The sequence below is a fragment of the Megascapheus bottae genome, chromosome 4 (genome assembly GCF_031878675.1).
Source record: "Megascapheus bottae isolate mThoBot1 chromosome 4, mThoBot2.hap1, whole genome shotgun sequence".
Taxonomy (NCBI): Eukaryota; Metazoa; Chordata; class Mammalia; order Rodentia; family Geomyidae; genus Megascapheus; species Megascapheus bottae.
In genome coordinates this window covers 18,592,055-18,615,710 of record NC_143512.1, presented here as the reverse complement: position 1 = coordinate 18,615,710, position 23,656 = coordinate 18,592,055, and the positions used below count along the sequence as shown (strand labels likewise).

Sequence of the window (23,656 nt, the reverse complement as noted above, 5' to 3'; positions counted from 1 at the left end):
TTATCTCTGCTCCACCTTCTGTTTCCTGGCAACCTATGAAATGAACAATTTTACTCCTTCACGTTCTTCTGTCATTATATTCAGCCTCACCACAGTCTCCAAACAACAGAGCTAAGTAACCATGGGCCGAAATCATGAAGCAAAATAAATCTGTCCTCCTTTTAACAGTGACAAAAAGCTAGCATAATCCTGAAATAAAAATCATTCCTGAGGCCAGGAGTTTGGCCCTAGTGGCAGAGTGCTTGCTGAGCACCCAAAAAGACCTGGGTTCAATTCCACATATACATGGAAAAAGCCAGAAATGGTACTGTGACTCAAATGGTAGAGCTCAAGCCTTGAGAAAGTCCAAGGACAGCACTCAGGCCCTCAGATCAAGCCCCAGGACTGGCAAAAAAAAAAAATTAAAAAATAAAAAGCCTAGATCATAACAATAGTATAATACTATAATTCCTTTAGGTTCCAGTTCGAATTTCATCATTTGTAGGATTATCTGATTTCTCCTTTATTCTACACACACACTTTTTACGACTGTTGTTCTCATGGAACTTATTTCTAAGCCAAGAATTCTTAAGTTTATCAACCTACTTTTTATCTAATTCCCTAAGCATTTCATAGTGCCTGGCACAATGTAGTGTTCAAATATTAACTGAAGTGACTGACTAGTCAAAACAAGTGTTAAAAAAAAAAAAAAGAGTGGGGCCGGGAGTTTGGCCTAGTGGTTAAAGTGCTTGCCTAGCATGCATGAAGACCTGGGTTCGATTCCTTGGTACCACATACATAGAAAAAAGCCGGAAGTGGTGCTGAGGCTCAAGTGGTAGAGCTCTAGCCTTGAGAAAGTCCAAGGACAGTGCTCAGGCCCTGAGCTCAAGCCCAGGACTGGCAAAAAAAAAAAAAAGAGCTATCAGTTTGCGTGACCCTACTGGACAAAAATGCAGTAATAATAGAAACTAAACCCAAATATAACAAATGTAAATACTGTTTATAAAAAAGTTGTACAAATGGTGCAATTCTGCCACTACAATATGTTCATATCTGTACAAGATTAGGATCAATAATAAACAAGATCCACAAGACATCTTCTGTTTCATAATTTGACCCTTTCTCCTAAAAGTTTTAGATATATTTATATTACTACTCTCAGGGTCCTCTGAAATAAATTTACCATACTAGCAAAAACATATATCCATGTAATTAAATTTTTCCCTTGATGTTTCCTTGCACCTGTTTCTAAGTGTGTTAAAAGGGATAATGTCTGTTGGAAGTTTCTGATTAGTTCAATCCTATGTAGATCAGCACCAGCCCTAATGTAACCATGCAGGCAGAAGGGCAAAAGACAAAGATCTAATAATCTTAACAGATTTTAGAATCTTCTCTTTAGCACTTGTTGATATTTAATCTCTCTAGACCTCAATTTCCTCATACTTAACGAAGGGGTTAAAAACAACCACATTAAATATTGTTAGAAAAAATATCACAGTGTCAATACTTTAAAATATTTAACAAGAGATAACTATGAGATATGTTTAGATGAGAACAAAATGTGGACATATACATGCTATGGCCTCATAATATTAACAACCCCCTGAAAAAATTCATATGAGAAAATCATTAACTTCCAGATTGCAGAAATTAGGAGTTATGGCCTTTGTGACAAAATTAGATCATGAGGGTAGAACCTTAATAAAAACAATTAGTACCTTTCAGGCCCAACATATGAGGAGATAGTTAAAAAAGCACCTATAATCTAAATACCACGTAAGTGTTTTCCTTAATATTTGAGAAATTTATACTACTTCATAGCCACATGCTACATACACATGCCTGAAAGTTATTTGCAAAATAAAGCATTAAGGGCCGGGAGTTTTGCCTAGTGGTAGAGTGCTTGCCTAGAATGCACGAAGACCAGGGTTCAATTCCTTGGTACCACATATACATAGAAAAAGCCAGAAATGGTGCTGAGGCTCAAGTGGTAGAGCTCTAGCCTTGAGAAAGTCCAAGGACAGTGCTCAGACCCTGAGCTCAAGCCCAGGACTGGGAAAGAAAGAAAGAAAGAAAGAAAGAAAGAAAGAAAGAAAGAAAGAGAGAGAGAGAGAGAGAGAGAGAGAGAGGGAGGGAGGGAGGGAGGGAGGGAGGGAGGGAGGGAGGGAGGGAGGGAGGGAGGGAGGGAGGGAGGGAGGGAGGGAGGAAAGAAAGAAAGAAAGAAAGAAAGAAAGAAAGAAAGAAAGAAAGAAAGAAAGAAAGAAAGAAAGAAAGAAAGGGAAAGGGAAAGGAGAGGAGAGGAGAGGAGAGGAGAGGAAAGGAAAGGAAAGGAAAGGAAAGGAAGAAAGACAGACAGAAAGAAAGACAGAAAGACAGCAGACAGACAGACAGACAGACAGCAAGAAAGAAAGCAGGCAGGCAGGCAAGCAAGCAAGCAAGCATTAAAATACCAGTACTTAAGACATCAGGCTATGTATCAAATGACATGTAATTTGTCTTACTATATCACTTTAAAACAAAATAAAATGCCAATGAAAACAGGAGCCAGTGATTCATACCTATGATCCTGCCTACTCAGAAAACTGACGAAAGATGAGAGACTCCAAATCCAATTAACCAGCCCAAAAGGCTAAACTAGAGGTATGGTTCAAACTGAGTAAGTGTGCAAAGTGTCAAGTTCAATTCCCACTTCCAGCACAGAATAAATTTAATTAAAAAGAAAATAGTGGGGCCAGGAGTTTGGCCTAGTGGTGGAGTGCTCACTTAGCATGCACTAAGACCCATGTTCGATTCCTTGGTACCACATACATAGAAAAATGTCAGAAGTGGTGCTGTGGCTCAAGTGGTAGAGCTCTAGTCTTGAGAAAGCCCAAAGACAGTGCTCAGGCCCTGAGTTTAAGGCCCAGTAGTTTCCAGATCCTTAATAGCTAGCTATACAACTGCTATGATTTGAACATGAACCCCAAAACATTTTGGGAGACACACATTACAAGTTCAATCCCAATGCACCAATACTAAGAGGTTAGGCCTAATAAGAGGTGATTACATCATTAGGCTTTGCCTTCATTAATGAGAAAATACTGAGAGTAGATTTATTATAAAAACCAATTGGACTTCCTACTTGCTTTCCACATCTGCTGCCCACCCACCTACCATCTCTATTTCCCTCACCTGTTCCAAGGAACAGCACAGTAACTCTAGTTCGAATCAGATGATGACGTAAGGTTCTCAGATATCCTAGCCTCCAGACCAACAAGCCTAATATGTCTCTGTTGTTTATAAACTATCCAGTCACAAGTATTCTTCATAGCAGCAGAAAATGGACTAAAACAGGACTTAAGATGCATTAAAAGTATCTTTGTGAGCCAAAAGCAAACACGAGAAGAGAGGCAGATGTACACAATATGAAAGACTCACTAAACCAGGCCGCAGTTGCCATACCTGTAATCCTAGCTACTCAGGAGGCTGAGATCTGAGGATCAAGGTTCAGAGCCAGCCCAGGAACAAAAGGACCTGAGACTCTTATCTCCAATTAACCTCTAGAAAATGGGAAGTAAGGCTTGGCCAGAGTTCAAACTCCATGACCTACACACACACACACACACACACACACACACACACACACTCTCTCAGATGCTTGTTTCATCAAAAATGACTAGAATAGAAACATTCTTGGTTTTGTTTTTTTAGAAGATTCTATTTGTAAGATCTCAAATCTTGGCTTCACCGTAATTCACCTGTCACATCATTGTCCTTATTTTCCACATATAAATTTATCTTTTTCTAATGGCACAGGAATCGTTTCCTTATTCTAAAGTTTATTCTACTTACAGGGTTACAAATAAGAATATCCAGTTATCTTGCTATATCATATATTTCAAAGTCCAACTTGCAACAATCTACCTACAGCTATATGATTTGAAAAAGAAATTTTCTCCATATCTAAGGAACAAAAATTAAAAACCAAGTATAATATCAGCAAAAACTAGATAAGCACTGTATATTTAGAGTTATACCAAAGACACATAAAGGTAAGCCACTGGAATATACAAAGGCAATGCTGCCATCTAAAGGCCAACATAAAATACAAAAGGATATCTACTCAAACATTGTCAATGTCTAAAAAAACCGAATTAGCCTATTTTGAATCAATAGTTTATCATTTAAAAACCACTATGCTGGCCGGGAGTTTGGCCTAGTGGTTAAAGTGCTTGCCTAAAAAAAAACAAAAAAACACTATGCTATGATTTCTTTCTGACTATACAGTAAAGCTCTACTACTCCTTTTAAGAAGACTTAGTTAATTAAGAGTGTAAATTGTTTGTCTAATTAGGAATATTTGTCAATGCACAATAGGTAAAATTCTACTAGTATCCTTTCTGACTATTCTCGGAATACCTCAGTAACTAATATAAAAAAAAAAAAAATATATATATATATATATATGTATGTATGTATGTATGTCAGTGGCTCATGTCTGTAATCCTAGTTCCTCAGGAGACTAAGATCTGAGAATCAGTTCAAAGCCAGCCCATGCATTAAAGTCCATGAGACTCTTATCTCCAATTAACCACCAGAAAACCAGAAGTGGTGCTGTAGATCAAAGATCAAAGTGGTAGAACACTAGCCTTTAGCTACAGAGCTCAGGGATAGCACCTAGGCCCAGTGGTCAAGCCCCACGAACGACCAAAAAAAAAAATCATTTATTTATATACATATATAAATGTACAAATATATGTTATCAAAATAACAAAATCTGGTATTGTCAGATATCTGGGTAATTTCTTTTTTTTCTAGTCCTGGGGCTTGAACTCAGAGCCTGAGCACTGTCCTTTGGTTTTCTCAAGTCTATACCCTTGAGCCACAGCACCACTTTTGGCTTTTCCTGTATACATGGTACTGAAGAATCGAACCCAGGTCTTCATGAATGCCAGGCAAGCACTCTATCACTAGGCCACGCTCCCGGCCTGACTTTTGGCTTTTTCTGTGTATGTGGTACCAAGGAATTGAACCCAGGGCTTCATGCATGCTAGGCAAGCACTCTATCAGTAACCCACACTCCCAGCCCAGTTCTGAGTAATTTAAATATTTTTTTATTTCACTTATTTTTAAATTAAAGTCCCATGAGTAGTTAGTTCAACAACTCAATTATCCAACAGAGTATTGTTGTAAACATCTTTGAACTTTAAATGGAAAGAAAACATAAAATTGTCTTTCCTTTAACTTTTAGTGAAATTATTTTCAATTGCCAATAAAATAAAAAAGTTAAGGACTAAAACTAAATCCAGAATAAATTTCCTCAGAGTTAAGTACATGTTAATTATGATCTCTCTCTCTCCCTCTCCCTCTCCCTCCCCCTCCCCCTTCCCCTCCCCCCCCCCTCTCTCTCTAGGGCTTGAACACTGTCTTTGAGATTTTTTTTGCTCAGCATTAGCAGTCCACTACTGAGCCACAGCTCCACTTCCAACATTTTGGTGGTTAACTGCAGATATAAGTATCACTAACTTTCCTGCACTACACCTGGGTTCAAACCATGCATGATCCTAAGCTCTCAGACTCCTGAGTAGGAAGGATTACAGGAATCAGAATCACTGGCACCTGGCTCTATGATAACTTTCTCCCCTCTTTCCCCACCCCTCCCACATCAGTCCTGGGGCTTGAACTTGGGGCCTAGGCACTGCCCTTAAGCCTCTTTGTGCTCAAGGCTAGCACTGTACCACTTGAGCCACAGTGTCACTTCCCATTTTTTCCTGAGTAGTTTATTCGAGATGAAAGTCTTGCTTCGAACAGCAATCCTCTGATCTCAGCCTCCTGCGTAGCTAGGATTATAGGCATGAGCCACCAATGCCAAGCTCAAGACAATTTTTTAACATACCACAATATTAGAGAAAAACTAATGTGAAAATAAAGAACTTTCCAACATAAGCAGATATTACTATTGCAAAACTAATAGCTGAAATTTGTTTTTGTTTTTGTAATATATTTTATTGTAATTAATAGAAGGGTGACATTATATTCACCAGAAAGAAGGTACACTACTTCACAAACATTGCTACCCTTTCTCATGTTTTTGTTCCTATTTCCCTCCCCCCATCCTCTCCCTTCATCTTGTTTTCCCCTCTTCCCTATCCTATTTCAAATAAACATATATACAATATATCAGATAACAAGGTAAGATACTATAACAATGTGAGATAACCAAGGGACAGCAAGCAAAAGAGATGAGAAATAACATAATACATTAAGAACAACAATCACACATTATATGGCTCTTGTTTCTATATCCTGGAGGTCCTCCTTTTAGCTGAAATTTTTTTACTGTATTAATAAAAACAAATTTTTGCATTTACACAGAAAGAAATATCAAAATTACAAATATCACTCCTTACTGACCAGAAAATAATTCTTAAGTTATGATTACTGACTTTTAGGCTATTTTGAATTTTACTGAAACCAACAACAAATATAGCTGTTAACCTAAAAACTGTTAGTAGTTTAGTATCTCTCTCATTATACTAGCAACTGGAAGATACCATGTCATTTAATCTTAAAACTATATAACCCCCCCACACCCACATCCCTCCCCGAAACCAAGAGACAAATATCAACAACACTATTAGCAAATAAGGTTTGCAGAACTTAAGGTATCTCTCAGTTCAAAATACAAGTGAAGAAATGTAAGAGATAAAAATGTAGTCTCTCTGGCCCAAAAGATCTAATTCTCATTACAAGATCATATACTTTCAAATAATTATATTTATATTAAATGTAAAGAGAACTATCAAGTCCCGGGTTTGATTCCTCGGTACCATATACATAGAAAAAGCTGGAAGTGGTGATATGGCTCAGGTGGTAGAGCTCTAGCCTTGAGAAAGGCCAAGGACAGTGCTCAGGCCCTGAGCTCAAGCCCAGTACTGGCAAAAAAATAAAAATAAAAATAAAATAATAAAAAACAAACTGAAGACCTTGAGAATATTAGGCAGAACTTCTCCCAACTTTAGCTATTCTCCAAACTCTTAAAATCTTTCAGGAATAGTATCTCATGAAAAGTGCTCATACTTTTTAAAGTCTTTCAAAATTTAAGTTTATATATAAGGATCAATTAGGTATCAAATTTTATAAACTAGGAAGAGCAACAAGACCTACGTAATTTTGAAATACAATGTAATAACAAACAAGTCTTCCTTCTCAATATGCCATATATTCATAACTAACCTAATTATACTATTATTCAATATTGGAAACTCCTACTAATGCCTTCCTAGTAGCATTATTTTTTTATTAATCTATATGATATACCTATCACAAAATAAGACAGCTTGCAATATTATTGAGTCACAAAAAACAACTAGGCTCTAAGATAGACTACAACATAGCTGAATCCTTGAAAATATAATAGAAAATGTCAGCATAACATATCACATATTGTATGATTCTATTTGTATAAAATATTTAGAATACTATAAATTGTAAAAAGTAAATTAGCAATTTCCAGGTGCTACAATGGGGCAAGAAAGGAAATGGGAAAGGCTTGTTTATTGGGCAGAGAAGATAACAAAAATGTTTTAGAATTAAATAGAACTAGATAAAAATAGATATTGGTGTCAAACCCAGTGAACCATCTATTTCTAAAATTACCTTCCAATAAAAGAAAAATGATTTAAATAATTAAACACATTTAATGTGCCTGTGTTATTTGTGGATGTGCTTACAATACAAAATGTGTATAATTATAGAAATTACTATATTTACTGGGCACAGTGGATCAAAACTGTAATCTCAGCTACTCAGGATGCTGAGATCTGAGGATCAAGGTTCAAAGTCAGCCCTGAGACTCTTATCTCCAATTAACCTTTAGAAAATGGGAAGTAGGGCTTGGCTCAAGGACACGGTGGTAGCCTTGACCTGAAGAGCTCAGGGACAACATACAGGCACAGGAGTAGGGCAGTAGCCTTGAGCTAAAGAGCTCAAGGACAGTGCCAAGACCGAGTTTAAGCCCCATGACCCACCAAAAACAAAAAAAAATTACTATATTTACAAGTACACAATTTTCTGGGTATTAAAATTTTCAAACTACCTAGAATTGGCAAGTTTCTAATCAATTATATTCAATTTCAAAAATAATAGTTTTGAAAAGATTTTTGCTTTTTGTTAAATATCATTTGCCTCTCAAGTGCTAAAAAGAATTTCTGAAGAATATTTACTAAGTTTAAGTAATTCAGAGATTTCAAGCAAAATAAACAGAATATACATGAAATCATATACTTACTAATTTGTTTTCCTGCATGTATATCCTTTGTAGTTTCAGGCAGCCTTTAGCTATGACAATCATTCCTTCATCTGAGATCTTGTAACACTGGCCAAAATGAATATCTTTGAGCTCTCTGCATTTTGAACCCAGCTGTAAACAAAGAGAAATGGATAAATGTCCGGAGAATAACAAAGATAACATATTGCTAGTGAAGCTTTTGTATAATGATTGAAAATAATCATGCCACAGTTAAATAAGTATCTATAATTTATTTTAAAATAAGAATATAAGCAATGTACAATATAAACAGTACTGAAAAATCCTTCCCACATTCTAACCTATCTTCCTGATTCATTAGCCTTGTATATTTCTATTAAAGTATACAGATTCCTTACAAATTTAAATTTATGTCTTTATTTCCTTGATTTTTAACAGTTGAAGAAGGAAATAAGAGGAGGAAACAATGTATAGATTTAAGTTACGGAACATTTATAAAGGTAAATATTATACAGCCATTAAAATTATATTCATCTGGGGATGGAAATTTGGCTTAGTAAAAGAGTGCTAGCCTAGCATGCATGAAGCCCTGGGTTAGATTTATCAGTACCACATCAACAGAAAAAGCCAGAAGTAGCACTATGTCTCAAGTGGTAGAGTGTCAGCCCTGAGTAAAAGAGGCTCAGGAACAGTGCACAGACCCTGAGTTCAAGCCCCAGAAAGGGCATGAATATATGTCTGTGTGTATATATATTAAACATTAATTTACAAAATATATAGCTTGGTAGCCAGAAGTATGGTATAGTGGTAGAGTGTTTGTCTAGCATGCACAAAGATCCAGGTTCAATTCCTCGGTACCACATAAACAGAAAAAGCCAGAAGTGGTGCTCTGGCTCAAGGAGTAGAGCACTAGCCTTGAGAAAGCCCAAAGTCAGTGCCCAGGCCCTAGATAGATAGATAGATAGATAGATAGATAGATAGATAGATCGATAGATGGATAAAGATTGTTTGTTTTGCTGGGTGCCAGTAGCTCAACAATATAATCCTAACTACTCAGAAGGCGGAGATCTAAGGGTCAGAGTTCAAAGCCAGGATGGCAGGGAAGTCTATGAGATTCTTATCTTCAGTTCACCACTAAAAAGCTAGAACTGCAGCTGTAGCTCAAGTGATAGTGTTAGCCTTGAGCAAGAAGATCAGACTATTCAAGCACTGAGCTCAAACCCTGTACTAGCATAAATATATGTATATGGATGTTTTTAAAACATAATTCCTTTTTCTTAAGAAATATGTATTTTAATACATATGCATGTATGAGAAAAAGAGACTGAAAGTATACTTGGTGCTAACAATTATCACTTTGATTAGGGACGGAGTCTGAATCGTTTCTCCTTCTGCATATCAATCTTCTGTTTTTTGTTCCTTTTCCTTTTGCCAATCCTGGGGCTTGAACTCAGGGTCTAAGTGTGCTGTCTCTGAGTTTCTTTCGCTTAAAGCAGCATTCTATCACTTAAGTCACACACTTCTGGCTTTTTCTGTTTATGTGGTACTGAGGAATGGGAACCAGGGTTTTATGTATGCTAGGCAAACAACTCTAGCACTAAGCCACCTTCCCAGCCCTGCTCAATCTCTCTTTCTTTTAATGGTATTATATTTAAAAATAAAGAGCCTTAACATTTTCTGTCACTTGAGCCACACCCTTAGCTCTTCTTGTTTTATTTTTTATAATAAAGTCTCATAAACATGTGAGACTGGCTGTCTCAGATGTCCAAGGCTGGCCTGGACAGTAGGATGACTGGCACACTGTCACCTTACCTAGCTTAAGTTAAGTCCTCACCTTCCAATGAAAGAAATCAGTGACCAAGTTAATGTTAGTTATAAAAACACAGATAAGGCCAGGAGTTTGGCCTAGTGGTAAAGTACTTGCCTAGCATGCATGAAGACCCAGGTTTGATTCCTTGGTACCACATACATTAAAAAAAAGCCAAAAATAGTGCTGTGGCTTATGTGGTAGAGCGCTAGCCTTGAGAGAAAGCCCAAGGACAGTGCTCAGGCCCTGAGTTTAAGGCTCAGGACTGGCAAAAAAAAAAAAAAAGAAAAAGAAAAAAGAAAAAAAAGTTTGTCCTGGAGAAAGTTGATTTAGGCTAATTCGTAGCCTCTCCACTCATTAGTTATTCTTAACAAAGGAAACATGTTTAGTTCATCTTCCCCTTGGTAACAAATTGTACATGGTGAACAATTAGACTTCATTTCTTCCATAATTGGAACTACCCTGTTGTTCTCTCTTGGCCAATGACTAAGTCAGCTGGATAATCTAGAGTCAAGTTAATAAGCCCATTTAGTTATACTAGTAAGCAACATTCTCTTTCTTAGGGGTTTCTAGGCAATAAAGTTCATATTTCAGCAAGACACTGGTGGCTTGTACCTATAATCCTAGCTACACAAGAGGCTGAGATCTGAGGATCATAGTTTCATGCCAGACTCTGCTGGAAATTTTGTGGGACTCATCTCCAATTAACTGGAAGTGGCACTCTGGCTCAAAGTGGTAGAGTGCTAGCCTTGAGCAAAAAAGAGTTCAGGGACAATACCCAAAGACCCAAGTTGAAGCTCCATGACCAACCAAAAGAAAACCAAAAAACAGTTCATATTTCTCTCTTATATCACTATGTGATGTACACTAACACACATGCACTGTACTGGTGTTTGAACCTAGGGCTCTTGCTTGGCTTTTTCATTCAAGGCTGGTACTCTAGCACTTGAGCCACACCTCCACTTCTGGCTTTTTCCTAGTTAATGGGAGTCTCAGACCTCAGACTCTTTATTTACTTGTCTTATTTATCAATGTCATCAGATCCTGGGCAATGAAGGACATACACCTTAAGATCTCAACATTTACCACACTTCCAAGAAACATTAAAAAGCACATAATAAATAAATAAATAGTATACAACATGATCTATATAGAGGAGAGACTGAGGTTCTGATGGAGAATAGGGCATCAAAAAATTGTTTAAAAAAAAAAAAAAGCCAGGTGCATGGCTCACATCTATAATCCTAGCTACTCAGGAGGCTAGGATCTGAGGATTGCAGTTCAAAGCCAGCCCGGGCACTAAAGTCCTTAAGACTCTTATCTCCAATTAACCACTAGAAAACTGGAAGTAGGGCTCTGGCTCAAGATATAAGTTGGTAGCTTTGAGCTGAAAAGCTCAGAGACAAGGCCCAGGTGCAGGGATAGCCTTGAACTGAGAACTCAAAGATAGCACCCAGGCCTAGAGTTCAAGCCCCAGAACCAAAAATAAAAAATAACATTGTAAAAAAAAAATTATCTTGCTAAGACATGTAAATTGCACTGCTACAGAAATTGTTTTTCATACTGACAAGGTCAGATGGCTAGCTAGTCATACAAAGCAAATTATCACATGGATCACTGCTGTAGACATTATCACCATGTGAGGTTCACTCTAATTTTTAGAGAAAAAAAGCTATTTTAATTAGCCACTGCTGAGCGTAAATATCATTTAATTTCACTGAGAAAAACTGATGTCCTATTTTGGACAATATCAGTGATAAAAAGGACTTATCTTAATTACCATTATTTCATCCATAAATGTCAGGACACCCTGGAACTATTTCTTCATTTCAATATTTATCAAGTTTTTCAATGTTGCAACTATCTGTCCACAACCCACAGAAAAACATTTACAAAGAATTAGTCCTAAGAGAGACTGAGTATGATGGCATATGACTATAATCACAAGTACTTGGGAGACATACTAGGAAGATTGGCATTCAAGGCCAGCCCACATAGGTTAGCAAGACCCTATTTCAACGAACAGATCAAGTATAATGGAAGATACTTATAATTCCTGATAAGTAGAATTTCATAGATAAAGGGGCATCAAAGATCCAGGTTAACCCCAAGCAAAAATTTCAAGGTTTTATCTGAAAAATAACCAAACAAGGGCTTGGAGCATGGCTCAGGTGGTAGACTGCCTGCCTAGCAACTGCAATGCCCTAAATTCAACCATCAGTATTACCATATACATATACATACATATATATGCATATGTGTATATATATGCATATACATTACAATTAGCATGCTCTAATTTAACAAATTATTTCTCACCTACAAAACCACAAAAATAGCAAACAAAACTCAGAATTCAGAAACATACACACTGGGAATTCTCTACCCAGGAAAAAAATATTAGAGTTATTGGAGCTCTAACCCTGACAGAAGGAGAGATTTTAATAATATCTTTAGGTAACCTAGAATAAGAAATATGTCCTACAGCAAGGCCTTAACCTACATCATCCAAGTTAGTGATTCTGAAAACTCCCTGGATTTTGCACAGATCCACTCTCATAATGCATAAAACTAAGGGTGGAAAAAAAAGATACAGACATAATGGTTTATTACATAAATTAATATGTATCTATGACATACAAACCCTCAGCCTAATTATGTTCTAAAATCTAAATGCCAGTAATTGTATATATAGATTCCCTTATTGAATACTTGTTTGTTAAACATGTCATTTGAAATATGATGTAAAAATTTTAAAAAAAGATACAGATAAGCACCTATTTAATTTCATTTCATGTTAAAATTTCTGCTTCCCAATCTGGCATGTGAAGAGCTTATTAGTCACTACTATGTCTTAGAAAATGGCAAATAAACTGAAAAGATATCAGTTCTTCTTACTAATCAGAAAATGATGACATGGAGCAAACTGCTACAAAATTAGGAAGAGAGGAAGACAGAGAGATTCATAATTTACAATGACAGAATCCTACTAGCTAAAACAGCAAGAGCCAGGGCTAGAATAGAAAACCTGAATTGGAATTGACAAAATGCTGAAGGCTCAGTGTTTCCAAGTTTGAGAGTTAAACCCCAGAAGACTCTGTTATAAGCGGACCCTAATACTTTCTTGAGTTTTACCCACAGGAGCTCAAACAAGGTCTTGCAGATAATGCCTGGGAAAAATCACTTCATGATTTTTAAATACACCACAATATTCTGTTTTTAACAAGGCTTCCCAAAGGAGAAATTCTTTTAACCACAGTTATGGTTTTGCCAGATCCAAATTTCCTTAGGGAAATCCTAGCTTTCTCTAGCCACCTAGATAGAGCATCAGGGAAGTTAACAGTTCAGGGTATAGAGACTTGACTATAATAGACCTACAGAATACTTCCCCTTACCTCCCTTTCTCAATCTCTTTAAATCTCTATCTCTCACACCCACACCCACTCACCTACTCACCCACTCGAGAACATACCCACACACACAAATGCAAACACGCAAACATGCATGCGTGCATGCATGCATGCATACACACACATACACACACACATTCCTTACTTATATTTTACTAAAATTTAATTTATGTAAGTTTAGATGTAGCTCAATGGCAGAGCACTGTGTAACATGAGCAAAATCCTGGCTTTGATTTCTAGCACTAAATCAAAAGAATGCATAAATGCATAAAGGAACTGGACGATAAAATAGCAGAGTTCTAAATGTGAGTGAAAAAGCCAAGCAACAACATGAGTTTCAGAGTCAGATATGGCCAGAATGTTGGAATTAAAAATCAGGAATTTTTAAAACCTGATTAATACATAAAGGACTTTAAAATGAAAGAAGTAGATGAGAAAGATCAGGTGAATACCATAAGCAGAGAAATGGAAATTCCAAGAAGAATTCAAAAGAATGTTAGAAATAAAAACATTGTAAAAGAAATAAAATATGCCTTTAAGATGCTCTTTAGTGGACAGGCGCAGAGAAAGGAAAGAATAGAAGTTTGATATGGCAATAGTAACCTCCAAACTAGAAAGCAAGGAGAAAAACAGACTGAAAAAAAGACATAAAGGAGGGCCAGGAATGTGGCTTAGTGGTAGAATGCTTGCCTAGCATGCATGAAGCTCTGGATTCTATTCCTCAGTACCACATAAACAGAAAAGGCCAGAAGTGGTACTGTGGCTCAAGTGGTAGAATGTTAGCCTTGAATAAAAGAAGCTCAAGGACAATGGGCCAATGGGAGTTTGAGTGGCAAAAAAAAAAAAAAAAAAGACATAGGAATAGCCAAGAACCATGAGTCAGTTACCTAAGGTATAATGTGGTAATATCAGCGGGAAAATGGAACTAAGTAAGCACACATGACTAAAAATTGCCAGTAATTAATGTCAGAATTCAGACTTAGAATCAAGAAGCTTAATATGTAGGATTTTCGAACTACAGAAAAGTCAAAAAGAATGCAAAAATCTTGAAAGAAGACCATTTTTTGTAAGCCCTTATGTATAAAGAAACAATGAGCTGGGTACCAGTGGCTCATATGTATAATCCTAGCTACTCAAGAGGCTGAGATTTAAAAAGATCACAATTAAAGGCTATCCCAAGCAGAGAAGTCCCCATGAGACTCATTTCCAATTAACCACCAGAAAACTGAATGTGGAGGTGTGGTTCAAAGTGGCATAGTGCAAGTCATGAGCAAGAGTTCAGGGACAGCACCCAGGAGCTGAGGTCAAGCCCCACCAATGGAAGGAAGGAAGGAAGGAAGGAAGGAAGGAAGGAAGGAAGGAAGGAAGGAGGGAGGGAGGGAGGGAGGGAGGGAGGGAGGGAGGGAGGGAGGGAAGGAGGGAAGGAGAGAGGGAGGGAGGGAGGGAGGGAGGGAGGGAGGGAGGGAGGGAGGGAGGGAGGGAAAAAAAGAAATGAGGGAAAAAGGAAACAAAAAATGATTTAAAAATTACAGGGGCCAGGAGTGTGGCCTAGAGGTAGCATGCTTGCTTAGCATGCAGGAAGCCCTGGGTTTAATTCCTTGGTACAACAAACATAGGAAAAGCCAGAAGTGGTGCTGTGGCTCAAGTGGTAGAGCACTAGGCTTGAGAAAGCCCAAGGACAGTGCCCAGGCCTTCAGTTCAAGCCCCAGGAATAGCAAAAAGAAAAAGGAAAAAAGGTAATTATCCTACTTTTTTCATTTTTCTTCATTTTATGTTCTTTAATTTGGATGTCTTAACACTTAAGATACTGTAAAGCATGGTAAGTACATAATCTAGGAACACAAAAGGGAAATTAAAATTTCTAAAGCCTTGTTATGAATTCAGAGAATATATTTTAACAATACAAATCTGATGCAAAATCAATTTCTAAAAAAATCATACCCTTATATAACAACTGGTCCAGAAGTTCAGGCATTTAATACATTGAAGTTAATCTCCTTATTTCAAATTCACTTCCCAATCTAATCAAACACTTGTTCCTATATTCTTCATAAAAATGATGACATCCTTTAATTTCTGAGTATATTTAATGTAAAACTTTTAACATATTGCTACAAGAAAACACACTGAATTAATGAGTAAAATCATTGTATAAATGTTAAAATTTACCTGTTTGAGTCCTTCATCAGTAAGTTTGTCCTGGTTGCCTACATGTACTTTCTGAAGCAAAGGACAGTGAGAGGCAACCGCAATAATAGAGGTGTCAGAAAGCTGCTTACACCTGTAGGCTGTATACCTAAGAAGTCCAGGACATTTAAATGCTAGAACACATACGCCGGTATCAGACATACTTCGGCAATCAGAAATGTTGATTTCAATTATATTCTGACTTCTTGATGCAATTTTTTCCAATAATTCATCAGTAACCTACAAAAGAAAAAAGTGATAAAAATGTAATCTTTGCTAAAAGTAGAAAAGTTAGATTATATTATGTTATTAAATTTCTCCGAATATTCTGTTTGCCATAAAGACTAGCTACTACATGATTATAGGGAAGTAACTCAACTTTCCATTCCAACATCCAGGGGGCCTGCAAACTAGGTCATAAACACTTCCAATTATGTAACTGTAACCCCTCTAACACATCGCTTTTTTTTCTTTTATTTTTTTAAGGTCAGTCCTGGGGCTTGAACCCTGGGCCTGAGTCTTGTCCCTGAACTCTTCAGCTCAAAGTTAGTGCTCTACCACTTGAGCCACAGTTTTCTGGTGGCTAAGGGAGAAGATAAGAGTCACACAGACTTTTTGTGCCCAGGCTGGCTTTTGAACCAAGATCCTCAGATCTCAGCCTCCTGAGTCACTAGGATTGCAGGCATGAGTCACCAGAGCACTGCTATGGATCATCTTTATAATAATCCTTTTTTTTTTTTTCCTATGCTAGTCCTGGGCTTGAGCTCAGGGCCTGAGCACTGTGCTTGAGTTTTTCTCAAGACTACAGCTATACCACTTGAGCCACAGCACCACTTTCAGCTTTCATCGATGTATGTGGTACCAAGGAATGGAGCCTGTGTCTTCATACTTGCTAGGCAAGCACTCTACCACTAGGCCAAACTCCTAGCCCATATAATAACACATTTTTAAGAAGTTTTTAAACATTGCAAAAAAAAACCAAAAAACAGGGCTGGGAGTTTGGCCTAGTGGTAGAGTGCTTGCCTAGCATGCATGAAGACCCAGGTTCGATTCCTCAGTACCACATACATAGGAAAAAGCCGGGAGTGGTGCTGAGGCTCAAGTGGTAGAGAGCTAGCCTTGAGAAAGTCCAAGGACAATTCTCAGGCCCTGAGCCCAAGCCCAGGACTGAAAAAAAAAAAAAAAAAAAGATTCAAAGAGCTTCTAAGTCACGGCAGCCAACCAACACACCAGAGTGCTGGTAGGATGGCATGCCCTATACCTTGCCCTGTGCATCCTTTTTCAATTGGCTCTTCCTAAACTATATACTTCAAAATAAAACCAGTAAATATAAGAAAATAATTTTTAAGCTGAGAATATGGCTTAGTGGTAGAGTGCTTACCTAACATGTATGAAGGCCTGGGTTTAATTCAGTACCACATAAACAAAAAAGCCAATGTTAATAAATTATTTAATAAAAAAAGTAAAACAAAATGTTATTCTAGTATTTTGTGTAAAAATAAGGAATCAAAAATTTTGATTTTCAGTTCCTTGAAAATCTACTATTCTAATATATTGTTGCTTTTAATTTTTAACCTTTCTTCTCCAGCTCCTACTTCATGTTAGCTCATAATAAACATTTCAGACATCATAAAGTACAAAGTGAAGAGCCGATGGATTACTATATACTTAACTTCTTACCAGCTACAAGATACAACTGACTTCTCATGATTTTGTCTAGACACAAATTTCACAAACCCCAATCAAGTAAATAAAATAACAATTCCGTAATTGTAATTATCTTACCAAGGAGGCAGAAAAACAAAGTATAAAACTTATGTCTAGATGTTTTAGAACTTGCTTAATTTGTTTAGAATGTATGGTTTATACATAAAATATCAGCGGATTAGAAATTGCTTTTACAGACAAGAACCAAGTCTATATACTTATTTCTAAATCTATACTTAGTAGTATCACATGTAGCTTGAAATTTGCCATTTTGAAATTATTTATACTACAGAAATTGACAGTATTTGGAATGACAACTTTTTTATGTGAAAGTTATTAAACACCAGAAAACATCGAAGAGGAATTTTGAGAAATTCAGAACTCTAATAAAATTCTATAATCATGGGGTACCAAATATGGACACCAAGATTTAAGAAACAAATCTAACAATTAGAACAAACCATTGGCAGTAAGCAATACTTTTTCCTAACATATACCATATAAATCTACTGAACAATCTATCAAATGGTAAGTTTTTTAAATAATTCTTAGCTGATTTTATATCTATTTCTTTATCTATGCAAAATAATAGTATCGATAGGATCAAGTGATCCTATTAGGATGAAATGAATTTATACACATAAAGCCCTCAAACAGCACATGGAACAGGCATTTTGCTGTGTCTACTATCATTTCCTACTACAACTCCCTAAAATCAAAAGCTTCATTGATTTTTAAGATAATGAAAAAAGGGGGAGAGGAGCAAAAGGTCTAAGACAAAGGATATTTAAAAAGCAACCCAACATTACTAATCTATATTACAAGCTATCTTTTTCATGAGGAGACCCTACCTTTAACTTAAAAAGAAAAGAAGGAAAAAATTCAGAAAGCACAAAATTAAATATTGCAGTCATCTCAAATATTTTTAAAATAACAAAGATTTTTAATTATAATAAACATTTTTTCATGGAATGAGTCAAAATCGGTATATTTTAAAATCAGAGTCTATACCTGCTGACGACTACTAAGATCCAGCTGCTTCCAAAACTGGAAATCTAAACAAAGGTCACGCCAGTACTTGCAAACCAATGATGCAGAAAGGCAACGCTCATCCAGGGACAAATTGGAAAATATCTGTGAATAAAAAAGGAACCATATATGTACTAAACATTTTGAAGGCACAGGAGAAGGCTTTTAGTCAAAGAAGGGAAAAATTAACTATTTAAAATGGAAATGGTATTAAGTACAAGTAGACATTATTAGAAAGATTACCTAAAAAGAAAATATGGTTAGTTGCAGAAGCTGAAACCATGGACTGATGTTATGCTTTATGCTAAGAGAAACAAAGAAGTCTTTTCTTAATTAAAAACAAATTAAAAAGCAAAATCAGAATCAAAGAAATTACCCTTTTGCTTTTGGGGGGGAGTGGGGGAGGGTCAGGGTTGGAGAGGTCCTGGGTCTTGAACTCTAGGCCTACATGCCATCCCTAATCTTCTTTTGCTCGAAGGTAGCACTCTACTTGAGCCACAGCTCCACTTCTAGGTTTTTCTGAGTAGTACTGGAGGTAAGAGTCTCACAAACTTACCAGACCAGTTTGGCTTTGAACATCAAACCTCAGATCTCAGCCTTCTGAGTAGCTAGGATTGCAGGCATGAGCCACTAGTGCCTGATGAAATTGCCCTTTCTTTACTTAAATGACAAAAATTATACATTATGATCAAATGAGTGAATGATCTCAGAGATGCAAAGCTGGTTTAACATACATAAATCAATAAACATAAGACATCACATTAACAGAGCCAAAGACAAGAACCACTTGAATATCCCAATAAGTGCAAAAAAAAAAGTCTTCAGTGTATGGCCAGCCCAACCACATGGCTGGTGGCCTATAAAAGTAGTCTGTAAGATTAGGCAGGGTCGCTCTCTCACTCACATCTTAGAGATGGCCCTGACCAGTCAGTATGATTCTCGATGCTAGGTGCAGAATAAAACTCTGTTTAACTTCAAAAAAAAAAAAAAAGTCTTCAACAAAATCTAACATTTATTCATGTTAAAGGTATGGAGAAACTAGTAATAGAAGAATCATATCTCAAAATAATGAAGGCTATATATGACAGACCAACAGACACCATCATACTAAATGGTGAAAAACTGGGGCCAGGAGTTTGGCCTAGTGGTAGACTGCTTACCTAGCATGCACAAAGAACTGGTTCAATTCTTTGTTACCACATACATAGAAAAAAAAAAAAAAAAAAAAAAAGCTGGAAGTGGTGCTGTGGCTCAAGTGGTAGAACCCTAATCTTGCGAAAAGTCTAAAGACAGTACTCAGGCCCTGCGTTCAAGCCCCACAACTGGCAAAAAAAAAAAAAAAGAAAATTTAAATGGTGAAAAACTAAAATCATTTCTTGTAAAATCAGGAGCAAGGCAAGGATGTCCACTGTCTCCCCCCCTCTTCAATAGAATTCCAAAATTCCTAGCCAGAGCAATAAGGCAAGAAAAAGACCCAAAAAGGATTAACATAGGAATAGAAGTCAAACTATCACTATATGCAGATCTGATCTTATATCTAAAGGACCTGAAAGACTCCACACCCAAGCTCCAAGCTGATCAATAACTTTGGCAAAGTAGCAGGACACAAAAGTAACTCACAAAAATCAAGTGGCCTTTCTGCACACCAGTGATGTACAAGCAGAGAAGGAAATCAGAAAAACTACTCCATTTGCAATAGCCTCAAAAAAAAAAAAAAAACGGGGAACAAATCTAACCAAGGGAACACAAATACTTTTATAGTAAAAACTATAAATTTTGAAGAAAGAAATCAAAGATAACATCAGGAGACTGAAAGACTTTCCATGTTTATAGACAGGTAGAATATTGTAAAAATGGCCAAGATCTACAAATTTAACACAATTCCCATCAAAATCCCGAATCATCTTTACCAAGATAACGACAACAATCCAAAAATTCATTTGGAACAACTATAGACCTGGAATAGCAAAATCAATTCTAGACCAAAAACAGCACTGCAGGTGGCATCCACAATGCCAGACCTCAAGCTCCACTACAGAGTTATCATAATAACAAACAAGTTACAGACTAGATGCCCTCCAAAAGATGAGTGGGTCAAAACATGTGGCACCTATATACAATTGAATTTTACACGGCCATTAGAAAGAATAATTTTATGTTGTTTGCAGGGAAATGGACCTAGAAACAATCATGTTAACTGAGGTAAGCCAAGCTCAGAGAGACCAATGGTGCATGCTTTCTTTCATATGGGGAAACCAGATGTAAAACACACCAGTCCATGATAAATTATACAGGACGCTAGGCATTCATGCTTAGTGAGACCAAAGGAAGATACTCTAACTGGAGGAAAACAAAGGCATAATGACTCTGTGTCTCTGACCATATAATATTTATTAAAATGAATTTCATTTGATAAATGAATTATCTTGGAAACAAGAGGGTTTTCTTTTTTAATTTCCTTTTGTCTTCTTTGTTTAATCTGTCCTTGGGCAGTGGAGAGTAAGCAGGAGCATAAAAATGATTGAACAGCAGCCTTACTTGGTAGACACTATGTTGAAAATAAACTATATAACCTGGGAGTAGGAACAGGAGAGAAAAACTGGGGGAGAGCAAGGAAGGAAGGTGTGACACTGTCCAAAAAGAAATGTACTTATTAATTGATTTACAAAACAATGACCCCTCTTTTTTTTTTTTTTTTTTTTTTTTTTTGCCAGTCCGGGGGCTTGAACTCAGGCTTGAACTGAGCACTGTACTTGGGCTTTCCTCAAGGCTAGAGCTCTACCACCTGAGCCACAGCACCACTTCCAGCTTTTTCTATGTATGTGGTACCAAGGAATCAAACCTAGGTCTTCATGCATGCTGGGCAAGTACTCTAACCATTAGGCCAAAACTCCTGGCCCCATCACCTTTATAATAATAAAAAAGTAAAATCAAAATCAAAGAAACTGCCTTTTCTTAAAACATTGCAAAATCGGGCCTGGAGTTTGGCCTAGTGGTTAACGTGCTTGCCTAGCATGCACGAAGACCCGGGTTCGATTCCATGGTACCACATACATAGAAAAAAAAGCCGGAAGTGGTGCTGAGGCTCAAGTGGTAGAGCTCTAGCCTTGAGAAAGTCCAAGGACAGTGCTCAAGCCCTGAGCTCAAGCCCAGGACCGGCAAAAAAAAAAAAACATTGCAAAATCTAGGAATAAAATATCACTTCTTCAATCTGAATGATACAATGTCTACACCTCATCCCAGCAGAACAGCCAACTAATATATTTAATGATAAAAGTTTGAAAACCTGGTTTGGAGGTGTGGCTCAGTTAAGTAAAGTGCCAGCCAATGAGTGAAAGCATCAGATACAGACCTGGTCTCAGACCAAAAAAAAAAGACTGAAAATTACTCCCAAATAGTACTCTCCTATCCTGCTTACAAGAAAAAACATAGGTCATTACTTCTACACAATATTATAGTGGAGATTATCACCAAAGAAATATGACAGGGGAAAAAAGAGTATTTATATTGGAAAGTTAACAATTAAAAAGTTCATTACTCGGGCCTGGAATTTGGCCTAGTGGAAGAGTGCCTGCCAAACATGCAGGAAGCCATGGGCTCAATTCCTTTGGTACCACATATACCGAAAAAGCCAGAAGTGGTGCTGTGGCTCAAGTGGTAGATCACTAGTCATGTCGGCCAGGAGTGGCGTCTCACACCTATAATCCTAACTACTTGGAGACTGAGGATTGTGGTTCAAAGCTAGCCCTGGCGCTAAAGTCTATGAGACTCTTATCTCCAATCAACCACTAGAAAACCGGAAATGGCCCTGAGGCTCAAATGGTAGAGCACGACGAGCCTTGAGCCTAAGAGCTCAGGGACGGCTTCCAGGCCCAGAGTTCAAGTACCAAAACTGATAAAACAATAATAATCATAATGATTGGAATCATAATTTTCACTTACTATAGCATCAAAAGTAAATACTTCATAACTTACATTTCTTAAGTGAAATCCTACATTTAAATTATCATCATAGCCCCGTAATTATATGAATAATGTTTTATTTCATTCTTTTAATAGTTAAAAGTTTTTGCTAAGTAGAATTTCTGGTCCTACTTAAGAGTTAGTAGAGTCAGTTCCTATTGTTTTCTTTTTCTTTTTTTTTTTTTTTTGCCAGTCCTGGGCTTGAGCTCAGGGCCTGAGCACTGTCCTTGGACTTTCTCAAGGCTACAGCTCTACCACTTGAGCCTCAGCACCACTTCCAGCTTTTTTCTATGTATGTGGTACCAAGGAATCGAACCCGGGTCTTCGTGCATGCTAGGCAAGCACTTTAACCACTAGGCCAAACTCCCGGCCCTGTTTTCTTTTTTTTTTTTTTTTAATATGGATTACACTTATAAACCTCTCAAAATAACTTGTTAAACCAGACACTGGTGGCTCACAACTGTATTCCTCACTACTCAAGAGGCTGAGATCTAAAGATCTCCTTTCAAGGGCAGCCTGGGCAGGAAAGTCCATGACACACTTATCTCCAACTAATCATCAGAAAACCAGAAGTAAAGCTTCTATGGCTCAAAGTGGTAGAGTGCTAGCCCTGAGCATAAAAACCTAAACATACAGGCTGGGAGTTTGGCTTAGGAGTAGAGTGCTTGCCTCCGTAGAAAAAAGCCAGAAATGGTGCTATAGTTCAAGTGGTAGAGCTCTAGCCTTGAGAAAATCCAAGGACAGTGCTCAGGCCCTGAATTCAAGTCCAGGACTGGCAAAAAAAAAAAAAAAAAAAAAAAAAAACAAAAAAAAAACACCTCAAAGATGGCACCCAAGGGGGAGGGAAACGAGTACCAAGACATGTGAAAGGGTATCAATGTATGTGAATTAATGCACCTTCTATCTGGCAAATATCATGTAACCCTTTTACTAATTACAATAAAAAAAAAAAGATGGCACCCAGAACATAAGTTCAATCCCCACAACTGACTTCTTCACCCTGCTCAATTTCTCCTTCCCCCGCCATTTTTCTTATTAAAAACTAACATAAGCTGGATGTCAGTGACTGACATTATAATTCAAGCTACTCAGAGCTAGGATCTAAGGATCTAGGCTCAAAACCAGAACAGCCACTCACAAGCCCGATGTGGAAATGTGCCTCAAGTAATAGAGCACTAGCTTTGAACACACACACACTTAATACTGCAGCAATTGGCCAAGTGCCAATGATTGAACTCCATCTGAGGATCATAGTTCAAATCCAACCAAGTCAGCTAAATCTGACTTTTATCACCAATTAACTGGCAAGAACCATTAGGTAAAGGAG

At 37.2% G+C, this 23,656-nt stretch overlaps 1 protein-coding gene across 1 annotated transcript in view; it reads right to left on the bottom strand.

Moving 5' to 3' along the window:
• The window catches only part of Fbxl17 (F-box and leucine rich repeat protein 17), a 434,432-nt gene that overhangs the window by 405,434 nt on the left and 5,342 nt on the right, over positions 1-23,656 (bottom strand). Inside the window, exons 2-4 of the mRNA XM_090331543.1 lie at positions 18,349-18,471; positions 15,613-15,870; positions 8,248-8,379 (exon numbers count right to left, since the gene is read on the bottom strand). Of these exons, the coding sequence (XP_090187669.1) occupies positions 8,248-8,379; positions 15,613-15,870; positions 18,349-18,471 (513 nt within the window). The remainder of the gene's footprint in view (positions 1-8,247; positions 8,380-15,612; positions 15,871-18,348; positions 18,472-23,656) is intronic.